General features: G+C 35.0%; 1 protein-coding gene across 9 annotated transcripts in view; it reads right to left on the minus strand.

Annotated features, from left to right (window-relative positions):
• The window catches only part of akap13a (A-kinase anchoring protein 13a), a 96,076-nt gene that overhangs the window by 65,116 nt on the left and 7,130 nt on the right, over positions 1-23,830 (minus strand). For 5 of the 9 annotated variants that reach the window (XM_087260648.1, XM_087260646.1, XM_087260643.1 and 2 more), the window contains exons 2-3: positions 10,964-11,027; positions 4,063-4,184 (exon numbers count right to left, since the gene is read on the minus strand). In XM_087260648.1, coding sequence (XP_087116774.1) covers positions 4,063-4,184; positions 10,964-11,027 — 186 coding nt within the window. Of the gene's footprint in view, positions 1-4,062; positions 4,185-4,268; positions 4,476-10,963; positions 11,028-23,830 lie in introns of those variants that run through there. The other 4 variants (XM_087260649.1, XM_087260650.1, XM_087260647.1 and 1 more) reach the window with 4 other exon arrangements.

Raw genomic sequence — 23,830 nt, forward strand, 5'->3', positions numbered from 1 at the left:
ACTTTAAATGTACTGACCCCTGAGAATCACAACACTGATTTACACAGGGGTTCTACTGAAAAACATGCTGGCCATTTATTCTTTTATTTGGTTATTATTTAATTTATTTGTTACATTTTTATAATGATGAACAGAAATGTGCAAAAAACTAAAATAAATAAAAATAAAATGGTTTTCCACATTATTACACCTTGATTATACCTTCTTTCTAGTTACTGATAAACACAGGGGGTATGTTTTGTGAATGATAAATGGAAATGTGCAAATGAAAAATAAATTAAATTAAATAAAAATTAAATTAAATAAAATTGATTAAATTCAAACGAAAAAAAAAAGTTTTTCACACCATTACAGCTTGATTTTACTTTCTAGCTACTGATAAACACAGGGGTTATGTATTGTGAATGATAAATGGAAATGTGCAAACGAAAAAATAAAATGAAAAAATTAAATTAAATTAAATTAAATAAAACAAAATAAAATACAATAGAAATAGTTTTTCCACATTATTACAGCTTGATTACACTTTCTATCTACTGATAAACACAGGGGGTATGTATTGTGAATGATAACTAGAAATATATAGGAAAAATAAAATAAAATAAAACAAAATAAAATAAAATACAAATAGTTTTTCCACATAATTACAGCTTGATTACACTTTTTATCTACTGATAAACACAGGGGGTATGTATTGTGAATGATAACTAGAAATATATAGGAAAATAAAATAAAATAAAACAAAATAAAATAAAATACAAATAGTTTTTCCACATAATTACAGCTTGATTACACTTTTTATCTACTGATAAACACAGGGGGTATGTATTGTGAATGATAACTAGAAATATATAGGAAAAATAAAATAAAATAAAACAAAATAAAATAAAATACAAATAGTTTTTCCACATAATTACAGCTTGATTACACTTTTTATCTACTGATAAACACAGGGGATATGTATTGTGAATGATAATTAGAAATATATAGGAAAAATAAAATAAAATAAAATAAAATAAAATACAAATAGTTTTTCCACATAATTACAGCTTGATTACACTTTCTATCTACTGATAAACACAGGGGGTATGTGTATTGTTAATGATAACTAGAAATAAATAGGAAAAATAAAATAAAATAAAATAAAATAAAACAAAACAAAACAAAATAAAATAAAATAAAACAAAATAAAATACAAATAGTTTTTCCACATAATTACAGCTTGATTACACTTTCTATCTACTGATAAACACAGGGGGTATGTGTATTGTTAATGATAACTAGAAATAAATAGGAAAAATAAAATAAAATAAAATAAAATAAAATAAAATAAAATAAAACAAAACAAAACAAAACAAAACAAAACAAAACAAAATAAAATAAAATAAAACAAAATAAAATACAAATAGTTTTTCCACATAATTACAGCTTGATTACACTTTCTATCTACTGATAAACACAGGGGGTATTGTGAATGATAACTGGAAATAAATAGGAAAAATTAAATCAAATCAAATCAAATAATAAAAATAAAAGTTAAATAAAAAATAACTGTTTTAAATAAAATAACTCACATTAATATTATTTTATTTTGTTGACAGTCATAGTTTTATATGGTTATGTCTTTTTCATGACAAAAATAGTTTTAGCAAATAACATTACATTCAAAGCGCACTTTTTCAGGTAGTTTTAGGGCAACATTTCTAATTTAAGTTAAAGGTTTTTTTCTTACATTAATATTTATATAATATTGTATATTTGTTTACATTAACAAAATATTTTTTGAATCATTATAACAATTATAATAATAATAATAATAATAAGAAGAAGAAGAAGTAAAAGAAGAAGTAGAACACTTATCCTTAAAAAAAATAATCTGGTTTTCTCATTCGTCATTGACTACTTAAAAATAATGTCCCATATCCAATCAAATGCAACTGTTTGAGGCAGCCAGTATGCTTAAACGTATGTAGGGAAAAAAACAAACCACCACAAAAAATGAATATATAAAACTCTGTGCCTGAATAAAGGTTAACTTGTCCTTGACATTTAGAGAATAATGAATAAAGTTTAAAAAGCGTTGAGAAAGGACAACCTTGATATTCTCATTTGCATACATGATGACTTTTAAGAACTCTTCCACAAATTTACACTATAATACTAAATCTCATATCTAAAATCATAAAAAAGTACCTCAGATGTGTGCAACTCAAGACTCACACTGAAATGAGTCAACTGATGCCAAGATGTCTCCGTACACACATACACAGTCCTCATTTTCATCCACTTAGGCATCTTGTGACATAAACTAACAGTAAGAGTCAGCTATGATCTCACACACCTAAAATTCAAGTGCTTGTGTGTGTGAGGTTTTGATGAGTCTGTTGTGCCGAGCAACAAGGGGAAGAGGATTTGAGCTTCTGACACACATTGAGGTTTGTGTTGGTGCTTGGGGGAATAAAAGCCCTCAGTTCAGGTGTGTGTGTTTGTGTGTGTGTGTGTGTGTGTGTGTGTGTGTGTGTGTGTGTGTGTGTGTGTGTGTGTGTGTGTGTGTGTGTGTTTGCGCGTGTGTGTGTGTGTGTGTTTGAGGTTTAAAAAGAGTTTCAGAGAACTTAACCATGTGACTTAAAAAAAAAAAAAACCCTATGGTGGATTTTAACATTTAAGTGGCACAAAAAAGGTTCAATATTAATAATAAAAGTGAATAAAATCAATAGCAATAGTAATAATGTAAATAATTACATTTAATTTAAATGAAGTAAAAGAATAAAACTAATAAAACAACAAAAAAAATAAAAGAGCTAATTAATCATAAAAATGAAGCAACAATAATAGTAATAATAATAAAAATAATAATAATAATCATAATAAAAATAAAAATAATAAATATAAATAATTACATATAATTTAAATAACGTAAATGAATAAAATTAACAAATTAACTATTATAAAAAATTGAAATAAATACAATAAAAATAATAATAAAGATAATTCATAATAAAATAAATAAATAATATTATGAATAATAATGATGAAGAGGATGATGATAATATAAATAATTACATTTAATTTAAATAAAGTAAATTAATAAAATTACTAAAATACCAATTAAAAATTAAAAATAATAAAAATAATTATTATAGAAATAATATTAATAATAATGATGATGATGATAATAAATGTAAATAATTAGATTTAAATAAAAATAATAAAAAAAATTGTAAAAGTGAATACAATAAAAATAATAAAGATAATTAATGATAAATGAATAATAATAATAATAATAATAATAATAATAATAATAATGATGATGATAATGATTATGATGATGGATAATAAAGTAAACAATTACATTTTATTTAAATAAAGTAAAGTAATAAAATTTATAAAATAAAAATTATAAAAATAAATAAAATAAAATAAAAATTACAAAATAAATAATAATAAAAAAAATTCTGGTCACATGATAATAATAAATTATTAGTTTGAAGGAAATAATAAAACAAAACAAAACAAAATAAAATTGTTCACATCATTACAGCTTTATTATATGTTCTTTCTAACTAATGAAAACGGTGAGATATGTATTGTGAATGATGAATGGAAGTGTAAAATAAATTTGTAAAATTAAATAAATTAAAATTTAATTAAACTAAAAATACAAATAAACAGCAAACTAAATAAATATAAAAATGTGAATAACCATGTAAAAAAATAATACATTCATAATGCAAAATACATTTTTCAGTAGGCCTACATTAGTAATTATATGTAAAAACAAAAATAGTAAACACTAACTAGTAACTACATTAAATATATCAAAAAATTTAGGTACATGCATTAAGTAAATAAATAAATATAAATACACATAAATATTTAATAAAGAAAAATGTAAAACAAACAAAAAATATTACATTAATTAGTATAAGAATTACTATGCAAACAAGTAAAAAGTTTATACAGATCAATATATCAAACATCACCCTGATATGCCTCAGCAAGCACTCAGAACAACACATGTAGCAGCAAACGGAAGAAAAACCAAGCTTGTTTTATTTTTACCTTTCTGAAGACATTATCCTCTCCAGCATCAGGACTAAGAAATCCATCTGTATCGCTGCCCGAGTCTCGAAAAGAAACCAATTCAGAGCTGCAAGTCTGAAACTCCGGATACCTTGAACCGTCTGCGAAACAACAAAAAAATTCAAGCACATAAATAAAAAACAGCCAACTTGTTCCCTGAAATGTCTCCAAAGAAGTCATCTTACAAATCATGCGATTCCTCCTTCAGAACAGCACATGCATTCACGACAGCAGAGTCAGACAAACTTGATAAAAGTATAAAGTGTAACATCGCGTGGGGAACAAAACCGAATCACGTGTAAGACAAAACCACCATGACAAACCTCAACAGATTCCATCACCTAGAAAAACTACCACCCGTTTCCTCCCTCGCTCTTGCTTTCACTTTAGTCTTCTTAAAGGGCACATGTTATGAAATTATGACTTTCGGGGGATTAAGTGCTTCTATAATGTAGTATAATAAAATAGATTATTATTTTGGTAAACGTTGTTTATCGAACTTGAAAAAAAAAAAAAAAGAGCTATTTAGATTTGAATCCCCTAGTGACATATGAAGAGATCTTATCATGCATTATTACCATTCCTTAAAGGGACAGTTCACTCAAAAATGTAAAGCCTGTCATCATTTATTCTATCTCATAAAGGTTTGGAACTACTTGAGGGAGAGTACATTTGGGGTGAACTGTCCTTTAATTTGCACGCTTCCACTCATGATGACATTTCTATTTACTCACTGTACCAAGTAGAGATTTACTGTACTGCTCTTTCAGAAATAACGGTACAAAATCTGTCACTGGAAAGTACTTTTTCAAAAGGTACATTTTTGTTCCTAATAGGTCATTAAAGGTACATATTAACACCTAAAAGTACAAATACCTCAAAGTAACTTAAAGATGCAAAAGGGAATCTTAAAGGTACAAAAGAAAAGGTACCGTCCCACCGACAGACAATATTCTGAATGTAAGTATCCATAGATTCCCAACATCGAAAACACTTAAGACATTGTGGTTCAATATAATTTTGGAAGGAAATGTGCAGAGGAAATGTGATGGCGCAGTAGGTAGTGCTGTCGCCTCACAGCAAGTAGGTCACTGGCTCGAGCCTCGGCTGGGCCAGTTGGCATTTCTGTGTGGAGTTTGCATTTATACCCGATTTGCTTCGGGTGCTTCGGTTTCCCCCAAAAGTTCAAAGACATGTGGTAGATGTGAATTAGGTAAGCTAAAATTGTCCATAGTGTATAAGTGTAAATGAGAGTGTATGGGTATTTCCCAGTGATGGGTTGCAGCTGGAAGGGCATCCGCTGTGTAAAACATATGCTGGATAAGTTGGCGGTTTATTTCGCAGTGGCGACCCCAGATTAAAGGGACTAAGCCGAAAAGAAAATGAATGTGCAGAGGAATGCTGGTGAAGTGATACATATTTGGGCAAAATATATGTTATACCACACACGAGGGTCCGCTCAACATCTTTTCTGAAGAATGAGCAAATATCAAAAGTTCTAGCGGTAACTTCACATCCAAAACAAGTTTATTTCAGTATCAAAGTTTGATAATGTTTCATTTCTGAATGTGCCTGCTAAAGCTTGCTAAAGCTACTATTATTACTATTACTAATATTATGTCTGCATGCTGTTAGCTTTACCCTGAAGACACTCAGTCAACATAATTCTTAAACACACTTATTATGCATTGTCTTGTGTTTTTTCTTTATTTGTGAAGAAAATTTTACTAAAAAAAGTTATTCGTTGTTGGAGTCATTCATTTTAAAATGATATTTGGCCACTAGGTGGCAGTATGACACTGTATAACTGTGGCATCACTGCATCGAGAGAAGAATTGCATTGGTAGGAATCACAGTTTGTTTTTTTTACGGTACTACAAAGTAGTGTACAATATGGATGATAGAATCCTGTTGTTTTGGGATGGACTTTATAAAGTATTTAGACATCAGTGTTTTAAAGCAGGTTTGCTAAAGAAAAGCTGTATTGGGAAAAAATTAAAGACATTTTATCTGCATCTTGCCTGCAAACTCTAACTTATACGCGTACAAAACTTGCTCACTCTACCAACAATTGCAGCAATTGGAAAGACACTACATGCATATTAGCAAAGGCTAGCACATCTGAACAGAACATTAGCATCCTAGTGTATGAGATGAATCAACTTTACTCAGAAAGGATCTGATTCAGTCTAGACGTTGTAACCTCTTCCTCGTCATCAATGTTAGACTCTAAACTTGTTTAAAAAAAATTTTAAAAAATGATTAGAAATGTGCCTTTTTTAATTTGACTTTTGACTTGCCGACTTCCCTTAACTGCCTTGTTCCAACACAACAGAGGCTGTTCACCTTGGAGACCTGCTGCGGATATGGGTACATCCTGGCACAAGACTTCGTTTGAAAACGCATAAGTTTTGCTACGGTTCCTCCATCTGTCCACACTACGCCGGAGTTTTCGAGCACCGAAAACAGAGCGTTTTGGAAACGCTAGAGAGGCCGTTTTCATTCTAAAACGCTGCTGCTCCATCTCAGTATGGATGGGGGAAAACGGTGACATCTGAAAATGGAGGCGGGGCTGCAGACATTCACCTCTCTGATTGGGGCTTTTCCTCAATATTAAGTAGCCTTCCACACTTCAGTCCTGCATCCTCACTTTGTAAGTTGAGACTTTGCAAGTTTGATATGGAAAACAGACTCCCGAGGACATTGTACTTTATAACCTTATTCACATCATCCTGGATACGTTGTTTTACTTTCTTAACAATAAAATGATGACATGATATAAGGAAATGATATTTACATTTTGATATTGACAACTTAACAGACAGCAGAAATGTTGAGGCGCCGTGTAGCTACATATTTATATGAGCATCAGATTCACTGTAGGCATATTTATAACAAAATGGAGCCTATAACATTACTGCCTCCTTTCATTTTCAGTGAAAATACGAAACACATCCTCTCTTTAGCTGAATATCAGTTTTAATAATCAATAATGGCCATTATAAAAGTATAACGTACAATAAGTTTTTAAGTTATAGGAAATAAAGGCAAGCAATCAGTCAATATACAGAATGTACATGGTTACATTAATTATTGACTTATCTTTGCGCTCAGCCAAAACATGTTACTTAAGAACAAGTAATATATTCAAAAGACCAAAGTCAGGGAATATGCCGTTAGATAGAGAAAACAAGATGAGTTAAATATCACATTTAGCAAATATAGTGAGATTGGATTCAGCGGGAGATCCTTGATGAACACTCTGACAAGCACAGCTCTCATCTGGCTAGATAGGCTTCAGCGCATGCCAGTTTGTGTGTGTGTGTGTGTGTGGTCACGTGATGCGAGTTTCCAGTTGTTTGGTGTAGACAGAGAGCTGCTCAGAAATGCTGTGTGAAACGCTAGTGTGGACGCGGATCGTTTTCATTCTAAAATGCAGTTTTCAAACTAAAACGCATTAGTGTAAATGGGGCCTTAGACCTTCTCCCCTGGATTTTCAAGGGCCGACGAGAGCTCACCAAACACCACCAGAACGGCTGCGCTTTCCAGGGTGTGGGCCCATCTCTCAGGGCAAACCCATTCCAGGGCGCCCTCCCCTTCACAGATAAAAGAGTATCCTGCCGGCTACTGTTTGTTTGTGTCACCGCACTGGGCACCTCGCGGTGCATGTCTCCAGCACTCCGGGTTCAGGAATTTGACTCCCTTTCGATTAGCCAGGGATGACAGAGACCATCGCTTCTCCCTTCCGAATGGCATTCGCCCATCCCTTAGGACCGTCTGACCCATGTTCAACTGCTGTCCACATGGAACCCTTCTCCACTTTGGCCTTCAAAGCTCTTATTTTCATTTGAATATATGCTACAAGATCTGCACCTCAGCGGCTCCACCTGTGCCCACGGCCCCACGCCCAACGCGGCTGCCCAACTACTGGTTGAGGTTTACCTGGTGGAGGAGGGGGGCTCCTTCTGCTGTCGATGGCCGGGTATGGGCCTGGGTATTTTTTTGTTTGAGGTAATCTCAACTAATATATATAAACAGGGCGGGACATAGAGTAGCTCCTTACATTTATAAAAAACAGCCAATAGGGTTTTGTTTTTATCACGGCTCGGCCAGTGAGAGTGGTCGAGCTCAAGCGCATCAAATGAAAAGCAAGTGAGAAGCATCTTGAAGGGGGCAGGGCATGTCAGATACTAGAAAGCATTTGATTGGTCAGAAGATTTGATGAGAAGCTGAAGTATGAGGTGACGTCAAAAAAAACTGTTGATGCATTTAGGTAAAAGTGAAAAACTGCAAACGTTGATTGTTTATATCTTCTAAATGCAAACGTTGTCACTGTTTTGTAGCACACTAGCTTATAAATATCCTTAAGGCTGACATACTGATACTAATATCTAAAAACGTTTAATTTCATATGAACTTTTAATCTTTTGTTGGTCATTTCTAACATTTGGTTTTGTTGTTTCTGTCGCACTAGCCTGTAGAAGCCCCGCCCTCGTCTGGAAAGCAGCAGCTCATTTGCATTTCTGGGAATGCACACAAAAACGCTCAAATAGGTGCCACGTGTTCTTGCAAACTCAATTAGCTCAATCTGACAACTTTTAATAAATGGGCTGTTTGGTATTTTCAGTTGAAACTTCTCATACACACATTCTGGTGACATCAGAGATTTATTTGACATCTTGTGAAAACGAGTATAATCTGTCACTCTCTCTCTCTCTGTGGGTTTAGTGTGTGTTAAGAGAGCGGGATCAGCACTGGAGATCTGTCACGAGAGTGTGAGCTTTGTCAGCTGTCTCTCACACACACACACACGCACACACACACACACACACACACACACACACATACACACACACACACACACACACACACACACAGGTGGCTCTGCGTCTTGGGAAATAAGGGTTTGGCTGTAGGGTCGCTCCAGCTGCTCTTTCTCTATAATCTACTCTGAATGACCCAGCACTGGAGTGAAAGCAAACATCATTACCTCAAACAACTGACTACATAAACACAGGACACGACGGGACACTGAGAGCTTCAGAGCGTAGTTACTGCATATAAAATCAAGGTTGTGTTTCAAGAAGATTATAAAAAAAGAAAAACATTTTATTTTATTGTTTTTAAATAATTAAAAATAAAAACATTTATTTTCAGTAGGGGTTTGACATGGTTCAATGAAATGTGGCTTAAGTAACTTTTGTGAGATGTTAAAAGTATAATAAATAAATTAAGTGTCACGGTGGTGCAGTGGGTAGCATGATCGCCTCACAGCAAGAAGGTTGCTGGTTCGAGCACGCGCTGGGTAAACTATGAGTAGCATTAGTCGTATATTGCTTAATGGTATTTTCCCTACTTAGACAATCAATTAAAGCATACATGCGACAAAAAAAAGTGTTCATCACATGAAATGCATGAGCAATGTGACTCACAAATGATTCACATATAAAATGACACTAGCATGTTGCTAAACTTACAACCTAAATATACAAAAGCACACAAATATATACACAACTGATGAAAATATTTAGTTTTTTTGAAAGGATCATGTCAATCTATTCAGGTTGACATAATTAAGAAAACCATTTCAAAATGTAAGAATATTTCACAATATTACTGCTTTTACTGCATTTTAATAAAATAAACACAGGTTTAATGAACAATCACTAAAACCATGAAGCCATTTTGTTCTTTTATATGTCAACTGCAGTAATACAGTGTCTGCAGGTTTTACCAAGTTAAATTTAAGAGTTTAAGACATTTTTAAGACCACTAAGAATATTTTTTTTAACTCATAAGGGCTAAAAACCAAGGAAATGATCCAGATGGAAAAGATTTTTATTTGCCCTATCAAAAAAAGTTATTAGAATTTAATAAATTTAATAATACAATAAAAAAATATTTTAAAATATATATATATATATTTTAGATATTTCTAAGCAAAACATTTTCAATATTGTGTAAAAACCATCAAACTTGTATCCATACAAAATAACCTTTCTTTAAAATAAAATTAAAAAAAATTAACAAATGTGTAAAAAGTTTTAAAAGTATAATAATATAAATCTATGCAGAACAATCGGTCCAGGTCAGTGTCCTCAGCAGTAAATACATAAAGCACTTTTAAACAAATTTTATTGTAAGGAAAATAATTCAACCATTATGATAAATCATTAGTTAAAAATCACCTTTTTTGAATAAAAGGTTGAGAGTTTTGAGATGGATTGTTGGTGATTGTATGGGTTTTGGCCAGATTAAATATACATGAACAGAAGAAAATTAAGACAACATTTTAAGACTTTAAGAGCCTGCAGAAATCCTGTAATATATGAATAATAATAAAAATAATATAAAACATAAGTAATATAAAACTATATATAAAAATATAAATACTTAGAATTTTATTTCCACGAGTTGCAGAAGAATGTTTCTCATTTCCAGTTTAATGTAAAATAACTCATTTATTAAACATATATATATATATATATGTGTAGAAACGTTAAAACAAAAACAAATAAAAAATGAAAAACTAAACAAAAATAAATCTACAATATAAGTCTACAATAGTATTCCAATCTTACTACAACAAACATCCTGATGAGCATGAGAAAACTCAACTTATACCAAACGCACAACTTTTTACAATGCTGAACAAAAAGCAGATCATTATCTGATACTTCTATGTATTTGTGGCACTAAAATGTTCAAATATGACATGTTTAAAGCTGCCATATTTTACTAAATAACATACTGTACTTTTATCTACAGTACTCAACTACAAATGAAAAAATAAAACTAAAATTAATCCAGTCTAGGCTAACATTAGTATTGCTTTACATAACCAGCGATAGGACATGAGGTCAGGGCTGTGTGATCTTACCTGTGGACAGGCTGTGTCTCTTTTGGGAAACACTGGAACAGAGTGCGTCTTTGTCTCTGTGGATCTGGGGACAGAAAGAGGAAGATATGGTCTTACGCATGTGACTGTCTTACTGGAAAGAGTGGCTTGACATGCTAAAAACAAACATCAGATTTCATACCAATACTGTTTGAATTGGTAAGTTGACATTGATTAAAAGCAGTATGTGAATAACAGGGGGTTTTGGGGGTGGTTCTCTAATTTATCTAATGCCTGATCCCCACTGATTGACACCGAAATTAGATGTGTGGGGCTCTGGGAAATACAATAGTTTGCACTGATCTGTCTCTGAAATAAAAATAATAATAATGACCCCCCTACAATGCTTCGTAAGTTGCCAGTGCCCAATCGGGGCCAAAACATTGTCAATGTAAGTTTTTAAAATACAATTTTTCTTATACATTAGGTGTTTATATCTACATTCAGCCTAAAATGGTGTAAATTTAGACTCATAGGGCTGTACTTTTATTGAGTATAAGCAAATGGTCTATGTGTATGATACATGTGGACTTTTGGCGCATTCAAATCAACTGTAGATTTTTTAAGAATGGGAAAAACAGTTGTGGCACCAGGCGCATGATCTAAAAGGGCTGTCATTATCCTCTTAATCTTTAAAGGTGTTATAGGTGTGTTTTGGCCACAAAGTGCATTAAACAAATATCACGCACTTCTTTTTTTCTTGTCAACATAAAAGGCAGTGTGATGCGCTTCGCATTTTTGGAAAGGAAAAGCGCGTTCACTGTGATCGGCCACTGACGTGCAACAAATATATGTTAAATTGCCCGATGGTACCTCCCACCACATGTGCCTACAGACGTATTTTGTCAAAGAAGCAAAATGAAAGAAGGATATTTGTGGTCACAGTTTGAGACAGACGAGTTGACCCAAACCAGTGCTGATGCTTATTGCGAGTGAGACAGGAGAAATAAGTCATTATGACATAATCTTTAAACAAATGACTACTATTAAAATGTTAAGAGGGGTTTTGTGACATAATAATAACGACAAAGCATTAATTAAATGCATATATTGATTGAAGCAAACGATTTAATAGCCTGAAAATGTTCTTTTGGACGGAAGAAAAACAACATTATTGGAAAAAAACAGCCTATGCTTCTATGCGGTTCTTAAAAAGGATTCAGTCAGTGTTTTCGTTTTGTAATCTAAATGTGTCATTTAAGTGAAAATTATCTAGGGCAGGCCTGTTTATTTATTTTTTATTTAGTTTATTCTTTTTTCTATCCTGCTGGAAACACTGCAGGTACATTCAGATGTTCTGTTATGTTCTGTATGCTGCTGTTCGCATAATAAAATACATCAGTATTTAAAAATATTTAATGCGTCACAGAATAGGCACCTCAATCTTTTTTTATTAAATAATATTTAAATATTTATCTGTTAATGGTTAACGGTTAATATTCGGTTGACGAGCTACGGTTGTCGTCTGTTAAAATAAACCGAAATGAGCATCCCTAATCTGGATCTACGAAAGGTGAAGCATGCATGGCAGGAGGCAGGTAATTTATAAAGGCAATAACAATCTTTTGCATTTTATTTCTTTATTTTTGTTATATTTAAAGATATTTCTGTGCTGCTGCGCATACTTCTGTGTGTAATAAGTGATGTGTACACGCAATTTTGGCTTGTCTATCACTAATGTGCTCCTTAAATAACAAATAAAGACTTTAGACCAACTTTTAATTGGTAAATGGTGCAGAATATAACAGTTTACTCAAAATAGCAACATGCCAACAATGCACCTCAACACATGTCCTTTTCAGACCAGCAAGCCCATGAGTGCAACTGCATTTGCTATTTAAACAATGTGGTAAACAACGTGAAAATGATACCAGCACCAGGCAGAAACTAGCATAAAACACTTGTGTTTTTGGTACAGCTGTCAGCGTTACATTAGATTAATTTTATTAAAACTTAATTTGATAATGAATTTATTAAATTTTCAGGAAATACAGATGCTTGATAAACTTAACTATAAACCCAAAGGGGAACAAATCTGAAAAATTAAAGCATCAGACTGAGATTCAAAAGTTCAATATTAAATTGAACTTGTTGAGGGGGCTTTAAAAATAAACCTTGATTGGAACATCTCTATTATAAATATGTGAATGTAAACAGCAAGGGATACTAAGGTTTGCATAGGCAACAGTGAAGCAGCAGCTTTGCTTGCACATGCTGAGAGACTGCCCTATGTATGAGGCTCAGTCTGTGGTTTCTGGTTTGTGGACCCCAATAGCAGCTGCATCTCAGTCATAGACCACACATGCACACGTGCTGTACACACACGCACACATGCACAGCCCTAAAGGACAACAACAAGCAGCTTCAGCGATCAGGATACAACACTGAGAGGATCCCCACAAGCCAGACATCCAAACAACTACTGAAGGTTGGATTCATTCCAGTTATACAAAAAGAAACAATGGCTTCAATGTTAAACCCCGGCTTATAAATGCAGCTCAAAGATGTACACTACATTTTACTCGATTGCAAAATAAAGCATCCGGCTATATACAGTTGAAGTCAAAATTATTAGCTGTCCTGTGATTTTTTTTTTTTTTTCCAAATATTTCCCAAATGATGTTTAAAGGAGCAAGGAATATTTCAGAGAAAATCTTTTCTGTTTATTTCAACTAGAATAATAGAAGTTTTTAATTTTTTAAGGTCAATATTATTAGCCCCATTAAGCAATACATTTTTTGATTGTTTACAGAATAAACCACTGTTATACAATAACTTGCCTAATTACCCTAACCTGCCTAGTTAACCCTTTAAATGTCACTTTAAGTGGAATACTATTATCTTAAAGAGTCTAAAACTATCTAATCAAATATTATATGCTGTCATCATGGCAAAGATAAAAGAAATCAGTTATTAATAATTGTTTTTTTTAACTACTGTTTAGAAATGTGATAGAAATTTTTTTTAGGTTAAACAAAAATTGAGGAAAAGAAAATACAGGAGGGCTAATAATTCCGACTTCAACTGTATCTATAGTGTCCGCATCATATTAAAGAGGCATTAAGAAACATTTGAACAAGACTTTTGAGCACAGTGTTGGACACAGTTCCAAGTGAACACACTTGCAGCCAATCAGCAGTGAGGGGCGAGTCAAGTAAAAAGAGTAAAAGTGTGAAAAAGAGGCGGGTCTTCCTGCATTATGAGTGTGTTTGTTTTGATGGTTTCAAATTCACCTTTACGTTTCTAAATGACTTCACTTCAATTTATTAGTTACAACTGCACAGTGACATAAATTTCGGTCACACTTTACAATAAGGTTCATTAGTTAATGTTAAGTAATGCATTTGCTAACATGAACAAACAATGAACAATACATCTACTACTGTATTTGTTCATGTTAGTTAACGTTAGTTAATGAAAATACAGTTGTTCATTGTTAGTTCATGTTAACTCATGGTGCATTAGCTAATATTAACAAGCATGAACTTGGATGTTAACAATGCATTAGTAAATGTTTAATTATTGTTAATAAATGCTGTACATGAGTTGTTCATGATTAGTTTATGTTAGTAAATGCATTAACTAATGAACCTTATTGTAAAGTGTTACCCAAATTTCTAATCAGCCAATCACATGGCAGCAAATCAATGCATTTAGGCATGTAGACATGGTCAAGACGATCTGCTGCAGTTCAAACAGAGCATCAGAATGAGGATGAAAGGTGACTTTAAGTGACTTTGAAAGTGGCATGGTTGTTGGTGCCAGACGCCAGGGGAGGAGCATCTCTGAATGCACAACACGTCCAACCTTGAGGTGGATGGGCTACAGCAGTGGTGCTCAACCCTGTTCCTGGAGATGGACCTTCCAGCAAAGTTCAGCTCCAACCCTGATCAAACCCACCTGAACCAATCAATTAGGACCTGAACAGCACTTTATAATTACAGCCAGGTGTGTTTGATATGGGTTGCAACTGAAATCTGCAGGAAGGTCGATCTCCAGGAAGAGGGTTGGTTTCGCCTGGGCTACAGCAACAGAAAACCACACTAGGTACTACACTTGTCGGCTAAGAACAGGAAACAAATTCGAATTTGCTTATTAAAATTGCACAACAGAAGATTAAAAAAATGTCTGGTCTAACAAGTCTTGAGTTCTGCTGTGACATTCAGTTGGTAGGGTCATAATGAAAGCATGGATCCATCCTGCCTTGTAATAACGGTTCAGACTGGTGGTGGCGGTGTGGTGGCAGGAAAATAGGCCACGTCATATGAGTTCACTGTACTCAAATGGCCTCTACAGTCACCAGATCTCAATCCAATAGAGCACCTTTGGGATGTGGTGGAATGGGAGACATCATGGATGTGCAGCCGACAAATCTGCAGCAACTGCATGATGCCATCATGTCAATATGGACCAAAATTCAACCTTGTTGAATCTTCGCCACAAATAGATTTAGGCAGTTCTAAAGGCAAAAGGGGGTCCAACCCGGTACTAGTAAAGTGTACCTAATAAAGTGGCCGGTAATACCAAAAAAGGTGCAGCCTTCTTGAAATGAAAAGTCTTTTTTTTCTCCGACCCAAAACAGCAAAGAATGTAGAGATACTTGAAAAATTAAGGTAAGAACTTACAAAGCTGTCTTAAAGGCATAGTTTATGCAAACATGTAAATTTACTATCCATTTACTCACCCTGAAGTGATTATAAACTTAGTTTTTATTTATATATGTATTTATTTAATTGATCAACACAAAAGAAACAATTATGAATGAAAGCTGAAAACCTGAAGACATCCATAGTAGAAACAACAAATGCTATAGAAGTCAATGGTTACAGATTTTCCGCATTCTTCAAAAAAGCTTCTTTTGTGTTCAACATATAACAGTAATATAGGGAAAGTAAAGGATTATAAGATTTTAATGTATGGGTGAACTATCCCTTTAAGCACTCAAGCAGAACGAACACAACTCACACATATTAACAGGTGTTAAGCTATGAATTATTTGTGTATCTACTATACTACACTTCCTTTTCCAGTATCGACTTTCAGTCTGTATTATACGAAAGAGGGCCGAATAATGTCACGCCTGCTAGCCTACTATATGTCAGCTTTTGATCTGAAGCACTGAAAGGGTGAATACATACAGTCTATTGGAAATGTTTACACAGATCTCATATTACGGGGCCGGTACTGGTACTGAACAGCAACCTGCACAAAGCTCCCCACAATAGAAAGCCTGTATTAAAGCGACCTGCACCACTGATGGTTATTCACTCGGCTGGAAAGCCCACTAAAAAGCTCTTTCGCCTTTGTTATAATCTAGCAACAGGGTCACACAGGTGATTCAAGTTCAGATGGAGGAGAAAGACGGTCGACAAAAGGTACCTAGAGTGGAGGAAAACTTGAATAAAGAGGACAGATGGGAGGAAAAAAGATTGTGATTTGACCCAGGAGCAGCTCATGTTTCCATCCTGGCCAGGGACTAATTAAGCTGTACTAAATTTGGCCCTCCTGAAATAGACAAAATCTTTATTTTGATCTTTTTGCTCAAAATATTAACCAACAAACTGCTCTTGTTGAGAGCAAACATGGCATGGTTTGTTCGTTTTGCATAATTTTGTATAAAAAAAAATAATAATAATAATTTTTTTTAAAAAAGGTAAAATTTTATACAATACACCACGTGAATTTAACTAAGCAAATAGGAAAATGGTAATTTTTTAGCTAGAAATAACTTTATCATTCATACACCAATTTCAACATAAATTTTAAGCACTTTCTAGGTGCATTTTCAAACTTTCAAAGTTTGGCAGATTACATATTTAAATACATATGCGTACTTCTTCACGTTATATTTGAATTGTTATATTATATATTGCTATATATTATTTCATACAACAGTACTGACTGGTTCTTGAATCTGATTGGCTCATAGCCCTGCAATATTCAGCCAGTAACAACACTCATCCAGCCTCTTCACCCTTCAGTATTACTCCACCCACATACAGCAACAAGCAGAGGAGACGCTACAGTTTGACAAATATCACTGCTGTTAGACAACATATTGTGCTTTTGAGCCTTTTTTAGTCGATAATTTAGTCGTTTAAATTGCAGATACGCAGTTTATTTATAAGGAGAGTGCCTATTTTTATATATACTTTCTGAGAGACATCATATTTGCGGCCATTAGCCTGTCTTTGAGCAAAGACGATTGACGATGTTCATCCACAAGATGGCGACAGAGCACATAATAAGCCCTAAGAGAAAAAAAGCGTAATTTCAAACTGAAACTACAGCTGATCAAATCATTATTAAACAGGTAAATGACTTTTTAGAACGCAAATAGATTGGTAAATATCAGCAGTCAATCACTCAGTTCAAATGAAAGGGAGCTACAGCCGCGAAAACGTAAAGGGCTGGATACGAGAGAATGAAAATAACAGATTTTGTTTTTAATTTAATAATGGCACATCTGATTAGTGATTATGCGGTGAATGTTTATCTACCATTTACACTTTTTGAAGAGTGGATAAAAGACTTCCAGTGGGTTAAAGTCTGCTGTGAAAATGACTAAAGCCGGTGGGATGGAGTTTGCAGTTAACCATCTTCCATTATAGTTCATATTTTTATGCATCCATCTTTGCTCATATTTACCAAGGGTGCTAATATTAGCGGAGGACCCTCTATGTTCACACCATGTGAGCTTGTAAAAAAACCAATTGGCCGTGCAGTTTTAAAGCAATTATCAATGCACAAGGCTCCATTGATGAGCACATCCAGGCCAGAACTCAGACTCTCCTCTGTGTAAATCTGGGAAGGCTATGCGTGTGTGTGTGTGTGTGTGGGTGCGGAAAACACTGCTGTCTGTTGTCCCGAACGTAGACCCTGCCCTCAGAGAGCATAAACACACACTCTTTGGGTTATTGGTAGCAGTTCCCATCACTGTGCGAGATGATATCACACATGCACCGGCCGCTGTAAAACAAACACTCCGATGTGAGAAAGATTATAAATGAAAAGAGCAGTATTGTTAGGCGTAAGTGACTAGCGAATGAGCCGTACAGTTGACTCATTATGAGCAGGTCAGTTTTAGATTGCTTTAATTGTATAAATAAGATCCCTAATTTTTAAAAGCGTCATTTATTTTAAAACTCTACTGTTCATTTTCATCAATTTAATGCATAACTATAGAACAAAAGTACTGTATGTTAGCTCTTAGCATTGATGGGATTAACAGTGCTATAAATTAACGGCGTTACAAACAGCAACAAGTAAATAATGAGTTACTGTTTCCCTCCTTACTGACAATAAAATGCGCGTTACTATAATTGAAAACACTGAAGCGATTTTCATGCGAGCAGCATCTCTCTCAGCTCTCTTTTTCTGAGGTGGGTGTGTGTGTCTGTAATGTGAAGTGGGGACGCTCACACAGGAAGTGCGGATCTAAACGCAGGTTAATAAGAAAGGTCAGGCAAGCAACGGTCACAATCACGAGCAAACAGATGTATGCCGGCAAATCCAAAGTCGTGGTCAATAAACAGGTAAGCGGTTAGTACAGGCGACAAGATATCAAAAGATGAAAACAAAGCAGAGATTAAATACGGAAGGACAAGACCAGGAAAATGCATCGTAGTGTTCACAATTACAGACAAAAAAAGCAAAGAGGTGTGCGTGTGTGCTGTGTATACAGTCGAGCAGCTTCAGCTGAGAGTGTTTGCAATTAGACAGGATAAGGAACCGCTGTGTGTGTGCGGTGCATGACTGGACCTTGTAGTCCATATAATGGCGGATTTGTAGTTCTATGCGATCTGCCAGGATTAGATCGCTGGTGATTGTGGCAGTGTGTGTTCGGGGCTGGGTTGGCACACATAACCAAGCAGTGACGATGATTGGTGTGTCTGTGAATGTGGTGTAAATGAGAACGCGATGATTGGCTTAGATAGAGTATATTTCCATCGTTTGCCAATCAAAGGCAGAGTAGTGCGGGTGTTCACACAAGATTTTTTAAAGTAATGCAATAGTTACTTTCTCTGGTAATCAGTTACTTTTAATGATTAATTACTTTTAATAATTGCATGTAACTCAGTTACTATTTGTGACAAGTAACTAGTAACTATAATTAATTTCTCTTTTAAAGGAACATGCCCAACACTGGCTCTTAGTTTGCATCGGTTCATTTTTAAATATTTGTGTGATTTTTTTTTTTTTTTTTTTTTTTTGGTTGGACAGCAGAAAGCATATTGTTTTGAATAAGACCTATTTAACAAATAACACCTCAGTGGACAAATTAAAAACACCAGCAGGAAAAAGTAAACATTTACATTTCTAACTGCCAAAGATATGTAAAAAGCTTGTCATTTACATAGCTAAGATAAACAGGGACTTCAGTGTAGTCACACCAACATGCATTTTTACATTTATAAAAATTTTAATTGACATCTACAGTTGTATAAAAAAAACTTGCAAAGGTATAAAATTGCACAGAACATTCTATAAAGGACTTTTTTTTTTTTAAACATTCTTCACTAAAATAGATTTTTACAAAAGCTGAAAGGCACAGTAGGGCTAGGCGATATGGCAAAAAGACAATCTTGATAATTACTTTCCATATTGAACGATATAATTCAATACAAGTTGTGGCTTCCAGATTTAAAAAAATACCCCAACAATGAATGAAGCCAAAAAAAATTAGAGGGTCCATTAAATGGCATTACATATTTTTGGCTGATAAATTTTTGGTGGCCAACAATTTGGTAAAATTTGGTCTCTAATAAAAACACACACTTTTAGATTGCCATTGCTGCAAATTTCCATTGTGTGATTGACTCTTAGGGTGCTTTCACACCTGTGAATCGATTCAGTTGTTCCGAAACAGAGATTACAATTGTTACATTGTTGCTCTTTGCTCTTGGAGCGGTTCGCTTTCACACTGCAAAGTTTCTAATCGGACCAAAAGAGCTAAAACAAGTCACGTGCGAGTAAACTCTCCTCACATTGTTCAGAGAGTCAGGGTTTATTTTGCAGCGTCCCGCTCAGCTGTCAGGAGAGGTGGTGGTTTGGTGGTGATTGACAGGGTGCGCGCGATGTGTCTGAGGAGAGACACGGTGAGGAGGGGTGAGAAGGGTGCGCGACGATGCCTATTTGAGGACTGGGAGAGAGACGCGAGATTACCGGGAGATCATCACTCGTTTGCGGGCATCCGGAGACTCGCGAAACTTCCCGCCCTACTCATAATTCTCTCTTCATATAGCCGTAAGCCTATTACATATCCATAAAACACTGTGATATAACCGCGCTCGGATCAGATCTCTTTTTCACTGCAATCGAACCGCTCCATGGTTCGTTTCAATCGAGCCGAGACCACCTCATTTAAGCGATCTCGGAGCGATTACTTTGGCGCGGAACAGAGCGCGATTGCCCTGTTCACAAATGCCAATCGAACCGCGCTAACTGGGCAAACGAGATACGTTCCGAAACAAAAGTGTAGGTGTGTAAGCACCCTTAGATCAATATAGAGTAAAAAAGTCCAGAGCTTATCATTGTTATTGACATAAATATTATCGCGATTTGATATGATGTTGCTTATCTGCCCAGCTCTAAGGGACAGTTCACCCAAAAATGAAAATGATCATCATTTACTCATTCTCTACTTTTTCCAAACCAGTTTGAATTTCCTCCTTCTCTCTTGAAGAAAAAAAAAAAAAACAGTCATTTACTCCCTCAGTATGTTTTATTCCTATAATAGATGTTAATGGCTGCTTATTTCCAACATTCTTCAGAATATCTTGTTTTGTGTTCAACAGAAGAAACAAAATTCGAAAGAAGAAAGAAAAGTTTAGATGCACTTGAGTGTGAGTAAATGGGGAGAAAATGTAATTCCAGCGTAAACTAAATATCTAAGTTCAAAACCCACTTTTTGAAGTCACGGAACATGTTATAACAAACACAGTATAATCAAAAAAACACAGTGATGCAAAGGCTAATGCATTAAACTGTAGAGCCTATGCAGACAATGCAGGTCTGTTCTCTTCCAAACTAAACGTATTTCTTCATTGTATGCATCTACGAAAGATTATAGCAGCAAATGGTCCAGTAACATACAAAACTGCATTTGTGCATGTAGAGTTGAAATCAAAATTATTAGCCCCCTCGTATATTTTTCCCTAATTTCTGCTTAAAGGAATTTTTTCAGCATATTTCTAAACTATATATTTTAAATAACTCATTTCTAATAAGTGACTTCTTTTATTTTAGTCATTGTATAATATAAGTTTGTTTTGCTGACAATAAAAAATGCTTAAGGCTGCAAATAATTTTACCCTTAAAATAGTTATAAAATTTTTAAAATGGCTTTTATTCTAGCCAAAATAAAGCAAATAACAATTTCTCTAGAGGAAAAAACATTATAGGAAATACTGTAAAAATTTCCTTGCTCTGTTAAACATCATCTGGGAAATATTTGAAAAAGAAATCAGATTTCACAGGGGAGCAAATCATTTTGACTTCAACTGTAAGTCAACCACTATACACTCTAATGCTCTAAAGAGACTCAAACACAGGCTCTTCATAACACAGGCCCAATTGCTAAAGTCTACAAAGTGCCAAACATCATCCAACGTCCCTTTCCAGAATCTGGCACCTTCGTTCTCACAGCATATTTGCGGCACTGAGGGAGAAACCGAAAAAAAAAACGCAGTGCCAGCAGACTCTGTAGAGCGCAGAGCATTCAGAAGTGTACCCAATAAAAACACATCTGGTTTGAAAGTGCACAGGCACTCAATGCATGCAGCACCAACAAAAAAACAGTACCACAAAAGCAGCAAATTTATGGCACGGTAAGATGCTAAACAGTTAGTAAGGACATCGTTTTCGGTACTTGATGTTGCCTTGACACTTTCTGAAAATGCAGAAAGTTCCGAAATCTTAGCGCATTGTAAAGATGTTGATTTTTTTTTCATTTGCAGTACAGTGCTATGAAGTCATTTGGCTGACAGCCCGTTTCCATCATTCTCTCCAGGCCGGGAGCCAAAGGAAACCGTTAGGATTTGAGCAGCGGCTCCCAGACTGTCACTAAACTGAGACGCCCCTACAGTTCTTGACCTCCACAACACACACACACACACACACACACACACACACACACACACACACACAGACAGACACACAGACACACACACACACACACAGAGAGAGACACAAAGACACACACACACACACACACACACACACACACACAAAGTTGTGCACAAACTCCATTTACAGTCAAAACATTGTATCGGAGCTTTTTCCCAGAGGCACGGCTCCAAAGCAACAGCCATCCAGTCTTTTGGAGTCATTAAGAGCGGAAAAGTGCTCCGGACCGGCCAGAGAAATGTACTGAATCCAACGTGCTGGAATGAACTCAGCATTTGCAAACCATTTCTGAAATACTGTACTATTCAAACGGTCAGGGTCAGTTAGATGGCTTTTGTTTTGAGGAATGTGATAATTTATTCAGGAAGGATGCATTAAATGTATCCATTATGATAGAAAAAAACTTTATTAACTGTTTATTAAGTGTCTTGGGTTTTATGAATGATCTTGTGACACTAAAGACTGGAGAAATGTCTGCTGAAAATTCAGCCTTCAAATAAACAAATTTAAATAAACTATATTAGCTTCCTGTCCTACTAAAAAAATAAAACTTATAATATATATTTTTACACGTGACTTTGAACGTGGCATGGCAGACAGGCTGGTGTGAGTACTGCTGATCTACTGGGATTTTCACACACAACCATCTCAAGGGTTTACAGAGAATGGTCAGAAAAAGAGAAAATATCCAGTGAGCAGCAGTTTTGTTTTGTCAGTGAGCAAATGCTTTGTTAATGCCAGAGGTCAGAGGAGGCAACAGTAACTCAATTAACCACTCTTTACAACCGAGGTCTGCAGAAGAGCTCCTCTGAATGCACAACATGTCCAACCTTTAGGTGGATGGAATACAGCAGCAGAAGAACACATCGGGTGCCACTAATATCAGCTAAGAACAGGAAACTGAGGCTATAATTTGTACAGTCTCACCAAAATTGGACAATAGAAGATTGGAAAAACTTTGCCTGGTCTGATGAGTCTCAATTTCTGCTGCAACATTCGGATGGTAGGGTCAGAATTTGGCGTCAACAGCATAAAAGCATGAATACATCCTGCCTTGTATCAACGGTTCATGCTGGTGGTGGTGGTGTAATGGTGTGGGGGATATTTTTTGGGACACTTTGGGCCCATTAGTACCAATTACCAGTACCAATAGAGCATCATGTCAACGCCACAGCCACAGCCGACCTGAGTATTGTTGACCATGTCCATCTCTTTATTTATTTATTTATTTTTATAATTTTTTTAGGGGTTTTCACCTTTATTGATAGGACAGTGGAGATATAGAGACCGGAAAGTGTGAGGAGCAGAGATAGGGAAAGGATCAGCAAAGGACCTCGAGACAGGAATCGAACTCGGGTCGCTGCGAGCACCTCAGTGCTATGTGTCGATGCACTAACCACTAGGCTATTGGCGCTGACATGTTCATCTCTTTATGACCAGTGTACCCATCTACTGATGGCTACTTCCAGCAGGATAACACACTATGTCATAAAGCACAAATCATCTGGTTTCCTGAACATGACAATGAGTTCACTGTACTTAAATGGCCTCCACAGTCACCAGATGTCAATCCAATAGAGCACCTTTGGGATGTGGTGGAAGAGCAGATTCGCATCATGGATCATCAGCAACTGCGTGATGCTATCATGTCAATATGGACTAAAATCTTAGAGGATTATTTCCTTTTTTTAAGTTAATCAGGTTTTAACTGCATTTTAAGAA

The sequence above is a fragment of the Danio rerio genome, chromosome 7, assembly GCF_052040795.2.
Source record: "Danio rerio strain M-AB ecotype USA chromosome 7, GRCz13ab, whole genome shotgun sequence".
In the NCBI taxonomy this organism is placed as follows: Eukaryota; Metazoa; Chordata; class Actinopteri; order Cypriniformes; family Danionidae; genus Danio; species Danio rerio.